This window comes from Erythrolamprus reginae, chromosome 3 (assembly GCF_031021105.1).
Source record: "Erythrolamprus reginae isolate rEryReg1 chromosome 3, rEryReg1.hap1, whole genome shotgun sequence".
Taxonomy (NCBI): domain Eukaryota; kingdom Metazoa; phylum Chordata; class Lepidosauria; order Squamata; family Dipsadidae; genus Erythrolamprus; species Erythrolamprus reginae.
In genome coordinates this window covers 72,597,491-72,607,514 of record NC_091952.1, presented here as the reverse complement: position 1 = coordinate 72,607,514, position 10,024 = coordinate 72,597,491, and the positions used below count along the sequence as shown (strand labels likewise).

The window sequence follows — 10,024 nt, the reverse complement described above, 5'->3', positions numbered from 1 at the left end:
CCATGCCATAGTTTCACAATCACTACTATATGCCAATGCCTGCAATGCCATCCCTGTCATGCTCCTGTTTTACCTTTACCTTGAAATCTAGTAGGAAGAAGGTTGTAGCACTACTACAGCAGATGCCCAGAAGGATGCTGCATGATCCAAAGAGGGCAAAAATGTCTGTTTGACAGAGTTGCGCACAGCTTGTACCATTTCACAACGTTGAAGCATTTTTTGTTTTGGAGTCAAATCCTGTAATGGAAATAAAAGGAGCTGTATCCTCAAGATATAATGGCAAAAGAAAACATGTATTGGTTAACCTTCTGTAGACTTAGGCATATGCAGAAATGCAACATTAAACACCATTATTTAAATTGGAGGAAATCTCACCAATGTGGGAGATCGCAGTCTGATGAATTGCATCATCAATCATTCTGCTATGCAGACATTCAGAACTGGGTGCAGTTCCCTATAAGTTAAATACCTAGTTCTTCTAACAGTTGAACAGTCTGGCATTTAAAAATCAGATTTTAATTTAGTTGTGTGGTGGAGGAAAGGGTAGATAATGCCAAAGGTACAACCCATCTTGATATGAGCATCTTTTAAAAATAAGAAAGCAAAAGAGGCTATGACTGATAAGCTGCTGTTTCAAATACCTCTTAAGAGGTTTTTTTGAATATAAAAATTCTTAAATTCCATTTGATTTCTTTAGCAGAGGCAGAAGCAGGGGTAGGCTCCAGCCAGAACGCCCGTAACGGTCATTCAGCTGGGGAAAGCGCGTAGGCCCGTTCTGGTTCCAGCTGCTCAATAACGAGCAGCCAGAGCAATTCCAGCAAATTACCGGCAAAGAAGCCAGCAATTTTTGCTGCTGGAAAGACGCCCACGTGCCATTTTGGTTGCTGCCCATCTCTGGCTGCCGATCTCTGGCTACATCACGCCTGCGGTGCCCCTGCAGGCAAGGTAAGGACTGGGCAGGCCACTTGCAGTGTGGCACGGCAGGCGGGAGTGGATGGTGGTGAGGAGCCGCTGCTCTGAGAGGTGCGGGAGCAGGCAGGGCAAAAGGTGGCCAGCGGCTGCAGGCAGCCGCTGCCGCGAGAGGCACCAGGAGAGGGCAGGGCAAAAGGCAGCAGGGAGTCCCCGTGAAAGGCGCATGGGTGGGGTGGGGCAAAGAGTGGCGAGGGGGGTGAACAGCAGCAGCAAGCAGCCACTTACCCTTTTTTAGGTTATTTCTGGGGTTTTTTCACTTCTGGGCATGCACAGAAGCAAAAAAACCCCGGGAATCTCATCCTCGTGCGAGATTAGGCTTCTGCACATGTGCAGATGCTGAATCCCGTGCGGGGGGCACGTGGGGGCGCGCAGGCAGGGCGCGCACTTTCAGCCCGTTCCGGTAGCGCTGGGGATGGTAGCCTGCCCCTGGGCAGAAGGTTTGCTATTTACCTGAACATCAGAATAACAATAGCACTAGCACTTAGACTTATATACCGCTTTACAAGTGCTCTACAGCCCACTCCAAGCGATTTACAGAGCCAGTATATTGCCCCCAACAATTTGGGTCCTTATTTTACTGACCTTGGAAGGATGGAAGGCTGAGTCAACCTTGAGCCTGGTGAGATTTGAACTGCCAAATTGCAGGCAGGCAGCCAGCAGTTAGCAGAAGTTGCCTGAAGTACTGCACTCTAATCACTGCACCACCACAGCTGCTCCTACTAGAAGGAGTCTGGTAGCACTTTCTCAGTTTAACATATTTTATTAAGGTCTTGTGAGTTGCAGTTGTCTTTATCAAATGCATGGAATAGCTGGACTGAAGTGGAATAAATTGATTTATACTGGGATAAGGCTGGGAGAAGGAGTTGGGTGGGGGAGAAAGAAGAGGAAAAGACAGGCAGATTAAAGTTACATGTGAGAGACTATTTATCTATCTATCTATCTATCTATCTATCTATCTATCTATCTATCATCTATCTATCTATCTATCTATCTATCATCTATCTATCTATCTATCTATCTATCTATCTATCTATCTATCTATTTAATTTGATTTTAATGCCACCCTTCTCCTTAGACTCAGGGCGGCTTACAACATGTTAGCGATAGCACTTTTGAACAGAGCCAGCATATTGCCCCCACAATCCGGGTCCTCATTTTACCCACCTCGGAAGGATGGAAGGCTGAGTCAACCTTCAGTCGGTGATGAGATTTGAACCGCTGACCTTCAGATCTACAGTCACCTTCAGTGGCCTGCAGTACAGCACTCTACCTACTGCGCCACCCTGGCTCATTACTTTATTTCCTTCATCACCACTTCTAGTCCAGTTAAGTCACTCCAGGCATCCAACGAAGTGAGCTGCAGCTCACAAAAGTTGTTAGTCTGGAAAGATGCTACCAGACTCAGTTTCCTTTTTTGGTGGCTGTTAGCCTAACACAGCCCCCTCTCTACAATCGCTACTAACGTAATTGTAACAGAGTCCAATTAACAATAGGAGACAGGTGAGGATTGATTCCAATGAAATGAGACAAAATTCAATTAAAAACTGAACAGTACATGGAAATAATGGATGAGTTATTCTACTGCATTGGAAGTTTGAGAAACCCAAATCTTTGCAAGTACGGCATGCAAACCTTCAGTCTTATATCTCCCCCTGCTGGGCTATGCTAACCTGTTTGCTGAAGTCTTTCTGGCTAAAGGGCTCGAAGGTCTTACTGTTAATAGACCACTGTGGGATATAAGGGATGCTGGAGGGAATGGTTTTTCTTCTGATGGATATGACTAGACTTCTTGGGCTTTTCCCCGCTGGCGTTTCATTATGGAGCAAACACATCTGGCAACATCTTCCCCCTCTGCTATGCCCATATAATGCAACATTAATCTCAGCCCCAGCCCATGAGTAAGGCAGGTTTCAAGCATCCTTGATTACACCAGTGTTAAGGGAATGTTAGGGGAATGAGACACTACTGTGTCAGGCCCTCTTTAGAACAGAGTTTGCAGCTCAATGCTTGACTCCTCCCCTTGGAAAAGCCATTACTTAGAGCCGAGGTGGTGCAGTGGGTAGAGTGCAGTATTGCAGGCCACTAAAGCTGAGTGCTAGATCTGCAGGTCAGCGGTTCAAATCTCATCACCGGCTGCAAGGTTGACTCAGTCTTCCATCCTTCCAAGGTGGGGTAAAAATGAGGACCCAGACTGTGGGGGCAATATGCTGGCTCTGTTAAAAAATGCTATTGCTAACATGTTGTAAGTTGCCCTGAGTCTAAGGAGAAGGCCGGCATTAAAAAAATTGAATAAACAAACAAATTACATGATCCTGTCACATGTCCCTCCCTCTATTCTAACTTCCTGGGTTCTGCTCTTATTTGAATGTGACAGAAAAGGGGGACAAAAGTGAGAACTGGTTTTAAATGGGAATACTTACATGTATGCTAGTTAAAAGTTATTTGTGTTTTGAAACCAAACTAACCTAACTCTAAACCAGAGTACTGTGGACTTCTTAAGACATTTTTTTCCCTCTCTCACCTGGTATATTTTCAGGCAAGCACAACACAAAAGGAACCCAACTTTATCCAAATTTGAACTTGCATATATGATGGCAAGTATGTGGAATTGTTAAATTGCCTAGAATTGTTTCAACTCTTGATGAGGAAGGAGATTACAGCTGTATCATTGCCTTCCCTTATATAGTGCTTTTGATGCAGAAAATAAAACCTAAGTAAATTTTCTTACATAGTTTTTGTAAGAAGTAATGCAAGTATGCTCATTGAGTTAATTACAAATGATTAAAATGCATAATAGAAATGATAAATTACTAGAAGCAGAATCTATTTGCCAGATGAAACAATTTACAGAGAAATCAGAGCTTACTATGGCTTCACATCAATCAATTACACTTTCTCATTTAGGATATTAATACAAAGACATGATTTGGCTCTCATTGAAGTGACACTTGTGGACATTGGATGAAGTAATAGACAGGTGGGGAGTTTGTTGTTTACTGCCAAATTTTGTCCAGCCAGTTGCAACCACATATTGTCACATATCAAATTATATTATGCTTGTCATTGTTTGTTCTGTGCATGTCACTTATGGAATATTTTACGGGTTTTCTTTCTTTTTCAGAACAATTTTCCTAACCTTGTTTCCTTTAGATGTGTTATGACTGAAATTCTCAAGAATTTCATGAGTTTGGATTTGCGACCCCAACACTTCTAATGTTTCACTTAAGGTATAAATGACCAACCTCACCTGATACAAAGACCTTTCTCTGGAGACAGCTCTAATGCTGAGAAAGGTGGAAGGAAAAAGAAAAGAGCGGACAAACAGTAGCAACATGGAGGGACTTACTTAGAGTTGTGACAGGTGCACTATTAGAAGACCAGAAGAATAAAGTTAGGGACAGATCATTATGGAAAACATCTGTCTATGTGACCTCTAAGACAGGGCCTTTTTAAAAGAATATTTTTAAATTGATTTTATAAAATATGAACACACACACAACATTCATTTATTTTATTTTATTTATTTATTCAATTTTTATGCCACCCTTTATCCTTAGACTCAGGGCGGCTTACAACATGTTAGCAATAGCACTTTTTTAACAGAGCTAGGCTATTGCCCCCACAATCCGGGTCCTCATTTTACCCACCTCGGAAGGATGGAAGGCTGAGTCAACCTTGAGCCAGTGATGAGATTTGAACTGCTGACCTTCAGATCTATAGTCAGCTTCAGTGGCCTGCAGTACAGCACTCTACCTGCTGCACCACCCCGGCTCCATACAACATACAACAACAAGTGCTCTGTGATTTGTGCCCACTGCCAGACAAACTTTCACACCCCACCACCAACTTGGGGGAACTGAGACATCCTCCCCCAGGATTTTATATTTTATGTTTGGTATGTATATGTTGTATGGTTTTAAATTGTTGGGGTTTTAGATATGTTTTATTTTAATATTAGATTTGTCTCACTGTTATATTGTTATTATTGCTGTTGTGAGCTGCCCCGAGTCTTCGGAGAGGGGCGGCATACAAATCTAATAAATAATAATAATAATAATAATAATAATAATAATAATAATAATATACCATTTTAACTCAAGAGCAAAATATCTGTTTACATATTATACCTCTAAGACAGGGCCTCAAGTGGCATAAATGTTTATTCGAATGCAGAAAGCAACTACAAACAAAAACCACATGATGAAAAAAAAATATTGAGGTGTTATCACTAAACAAACATAAATTAAACCTAATAGAACAAGCTGAATATGTAAACGGTATGAAACATATGAATCTACATCTTTTCAAGGATGCAAATAAACCAGGGAGGGGGTTGGCATACAGAATTTTTTAAAAAATTAGGACACGTAGAGGTTTATCTCTGTTGTCGGAGTCATCTGAGTAGTGCACACGGGTGCAGTCTCTCCTTGGAACTGGTTGTAGACTGGAGAAATATAATGTTGTGTATCCCTGCCCCTCTGTTGAGAGAGGGTGGTCAATTTTGACATAATGTGGATTGACTCTTTGACCCATCTTTCAAACCAGCAGTCCCTTCTGTGTGGACTTTGTTGTCTTCAAAAGAGTTAATTTAATTTAATTTAATTTAATTTTTCTATGCCACCCAAACCCAATGGGACTCAGGGCGGCTTACAACAATAAATAGTACATACAATAAACAAGTCAAATAATTAGTAATAAGAAAAGTAAAATCCATTATAAACCCCAACTCACATATATACAGAAATGGTTGCAAATTGGACATGATAAGATGTTATATTCATGGTCTTCAGACCTGCTGGCAAAGCCAGGTCTTCACAGCTTTTTGGAAGGATAGTAGGTTGGGAGCAGTATGGACATCGGGGGGGTAGTTGGTTCCATAACATCGGGGCAGCCTCAGAAAAGGCTCTCCCCCGTGGGCCCGTCAACTTGCATTGTTTAGTCAACGGGACCTGAAGGAAGCCAATTCCTTGTGATCTGATTGATCTCTGGGAGGTATATGGCAGATGGACTGCTGAATCTTGTCCTGATGGGTTTGTTCTTCTATGTTGTGCCATGCATTTATGAAATTGCTGTTTTGTTTTCCCCAATGTACAGATCTACACATGGCTCAGTGCACCATGTACTGCACATTGCTCAGTTTGTGTGCGTGTGTTTTATTCATGGGATGGACATGCTTCTGCCTTAATGTATTCTTGGGTTTGAAGTATACACATATGTTGCATTGGCTGAAGACCTTCCTGAGAACATACATGCTAATTCAGCTGCTAGTTTACTTCCAGGTTCCAATTCAAGATGCTGGTTAGGACTTTATAGCCTTAAACTGCATGGTACCAAATGAAATTATTTGTGGTATGGTCTCTCCTTAATCCTATCCCATTGGAATGGGTGAGTTGCAGGTCCCATCAGCCAAGGATCTTCTGATAATGGGATCCAGAAAGAGAGTTGTTTTTGCTATGATCCCCATCCTCTGGAACAAGGGTCTCCAATCTTGGCAACTTTATGACTTGTGGACTTCAGCTTCCAGAATTCTGAGAGTTGAAATCCACAAGTCATAAAGTTGCCAAGGTTGGAGACCATTGCCCTGGGACATCATTGCCCCAAGTTAGCACCAGCCTTGCTGCCCTTCTGTAACTCCCTCAAACCTTGGATACACTACCAGGCTTGGGATTCCAAGGAAGTGGGGTACCTGTTAAATAGTTACCCTACGTATAGTTAGACTGCATACCCCTATCTTTTTGTTACCATATTCTTTTAAATGTGGTGTTTAACTGTTTTTAGTAAGTTTTAATGTGATTTTTATATTTAATTGTAACATGTGAGTGAGATGTTCAACCAAATAAATTTAATAAATAAATGGATGGATGGATGCAAGAAAAGTTTTAGAATAACACAAGGCAGGTATAAATACCCTGTTTTTCTTAGAATAAGATAATAAGCCCAATTGGGCTTTTGAGTGCATGGCAATAAGGCCAAGCGCTTATTTCAGGGTTCAGAAAATATAAGGGGGGGCTTATTTTTGGGGAAATATGGTATTAATTAATCAACAGTATTCAAAGGGCCAATTAAGTACTTAGTCGTCGCTTGGCATTGAAATGTTTGTTCCTATGCAGAGATGATGCGACTACTCATCACACCCTTTGAAGCCAAGCTAGATAGTGAGAGGGTTTGCAGTATGCCTGGAGGATGTGGAAGGCTACCATAGCTACGTAGCCAGAATATTGACTGAATCCCTAATAAAGCCAATGCTTAGCAAGACTGTGCAAAGCTTCAGGCCTTTGAAGTGTTGTACATGGTCTTTCGGCTGGTTTCCAGACTAACACCATCCATTTCAATCCATCACGGTTCTTTAATGAAGTGTTTGTGGCTATATTTGATGGCAGAGATTGGAGAGAACAAAAGAAAAGGAATGGTATAAATCAATTGAGTTAGCACATCGATTGAATTCAGTAGTTAGGATGAGACAGGTGCTGAGCACAGAACTCCTGTAGCTTTAGAAAGATTCATTGCCAGCAGCAGAGGACAGAACGACCATTCTTTCAAATGTGACTGCTCAATCAAGGCTATTTAGATTGACCACGGTTTCAAGCCAAAGGTGAGTTGCTCCCGGTTCAGCCTGGTTCTGGGAACCAGTAGCACTAGTGGCAGGAGACTCCACCTACCCACCTGTTGTGGTTAGCTCTGGCCCTGCTCCTGCCCCAAGGACTGTGGATGTGGGGGAGACATCCACATGCTGCAGGCCTGTTTTGCCCCCGATGGAATCTGATGATGAAGGCTCCTCTGACCAAGAAGACATGAGTGACAGGGAGGAGGAGAGTGTGGCAGACAGCTCAGATGGAGATCAATTCTCTAGCTCCTCCTTGGATTCAGAACAAGAGTTAATGATACAGCCAGGCACGCAGAGAGCGATGCATAGGCAACAACAACTGAGAGATTATTATCAAAGAAAATGAGGCCACCTGTGGTTGGGTGGGGCTGTGGTAATTAGTGAGGCTGCTATAAATAGCAGCCTGTGGGTTTGGCCATTGTGGAGGATTATCTGATCATTGTGTTTCCTGACTGCTTTACTGACTGACTTTTTGTGTGCTGATTTTTCCCTGCTTTGAAACTAAACCAGAGCAACGTGTGTTTCACTTTGTGAAAGAAGGACTTTGAATTGCCTCACAGCTGCAAGCTAAGTATCACAGGACTGATAAGGGACTTGTATAAATTACCAGTTTGTTTGGAGATGAGTGCTCTTTGCTATACCAAAAGAGGGCTTAGTTTAAGTGAAATATATTATAAAGAACATTGTTTTGAATTTTCAAACGTGTGTGTGTCTGAAATTTGTACCTGTGAATTTTTGGGAGGATTCTACCAGAGATCCCGACAGAACACCACCCAAGATACTTCTGTGGATGCAGAGAGCAACAGGTTTTAGAACCCACTACTGGTTTCAAGCCAGGGCTGGCTCACCCCATAGGCATGGCACACAACTGTTCCTTTAGCCCGGAAGGCACCAATAATTCCGACTGAGATTTCTCCTTATCTGTCTTGTGATCCCTGGGAATAATTTGGGACAAGTAGAAGCTGCCATGTCATGTTATGTTAATTCAACATTAATTTCTCATTCAGATTTTACATCTCCAGAAAATGCACAGATGTGCTTCTCTGAAGAGCCAGCTGCAATGCAAACACTCCCTTGCAGAGATGAATAAGTGAATTTGAATATTTTACTCAGTGTGAATCCTTGTAAGCATGGATGATGCATGTTTATTTACTTGCTTTTCTTGCTTCTTATTTTTTGACAGAAATTCAAAAGAGTGGCCATCTTGTGATGGACAGGAATATTCTGCAGTAAAGTCCAGGAGCATTTTTGAGACGCTTGCCAACATGTTCATGGACAAGAACAGTACTCCTGTATCTAAGAAACCAAGCAAGAAAAAAACCAGGCCTCAAGGTTTGCCTTCTCCAGCTCTTTGCTGTGCCTGTGGGCTTTGCATCATGCTAGCAGGTATTAACATCACTCTGGTAGGAGCATTTGCTTTTGGGACCTTTCTGCCTGTCAACAACCCTCCCATCGTCATTGGTCCCATCCTTCTGGTGGTGGCATTCACTTTCTTTGGAGCGTGTTGCATTTGCAGCCGAAGGCCCCCTGCTCATACCACAAGAAAATTCAAGCCAGGAGCCAACATTGGACTCATCAAGCCTGGGAACACAGCCTTTGAAATTGAAACAAGTGAACATACTGTGCAAGACACAACAGCTGTGCAGTTGAGCCCAACCAACTCTCCTATGTCTTCCAAAAGGTCCACTCCAATCCATGACAATTCTAAGACCTGTACACTTTTTACAATGGACAACAATGGCGGTCCAGTTGCAAAATATACAGCAGGGGGAGAATCGATACATCTGAATTTGCCCAGAGATGTTGCCATGTCATAAACCAAACTGGAGAATATTTATGAGTATATGGGTAGAAGGCACTTCAACATAACCAGATGGTTAGATGAATTTCCAACACAGCAACATCTGGAATCCAATTTAGATTTGACCATCGCGTATGTTAGAATATATTGAGAAATTTAAGGGAAAGGCATAATAAGGTGGCAATTATTAATCAATACACAGCTGTGATGGGAAGTGCCAGGCACTGGCAAAGAAAGCCTGAATTTTCAGCAGTGACATTAAAATGAAGGATGGAATACATAAATCAATAGCATGCAGCTACTGAAAACTACATATCCTGTGGATTTAATTCATTATATTAATGGGTTGGTGAATAATGATGTGATGATAAGCATTCGGTGATGCAGAGCAGTGGAAAATTACTGATTCTTTCATGAATGCTAGAAGGAAGAGTGGATTGTACCGAATATTGATTACAAACTAAAGAGAATTGATATTCTGATTTAAGTGGTCACTTTGCTTCTCTTGAGGCTATTTGATATACTACTTTAATGCTATCAAAATGAATTTTCCTCTTGATTTTATCACATTCTTATTGCATTTGGTAGATGAAAAAGGTTATTTCAATTTATGTACATCTGACAGCATATTATCTTTTCTCCATCCT

The 10,024-nt window shown here is 41.9% G+C and overlaps 1 protein-coding gene across 1 annotated transcript; it reads left to right on the top strand.

Moving 5' to 3' along the window:
* The first annotated feature begins 8,706 nt into the window (after positions 1 to 8,706).
* On the top strand, positions 8,707 to 9,393 carry TMEM275 (transmembrane protein 275). Its single transcript, XM_070748531.1, has one exon. The coding sequence runs from the start codon at positions 8,707 to 8,709 to the stop codon at positions 9,391 to 9,393; it is 687 nt and encodes a 228-aa protein (XP_070604632.1).
* The last annotated feature ends 631 nt before the right edge of the window (positions 9,394 to 10,024 follow it).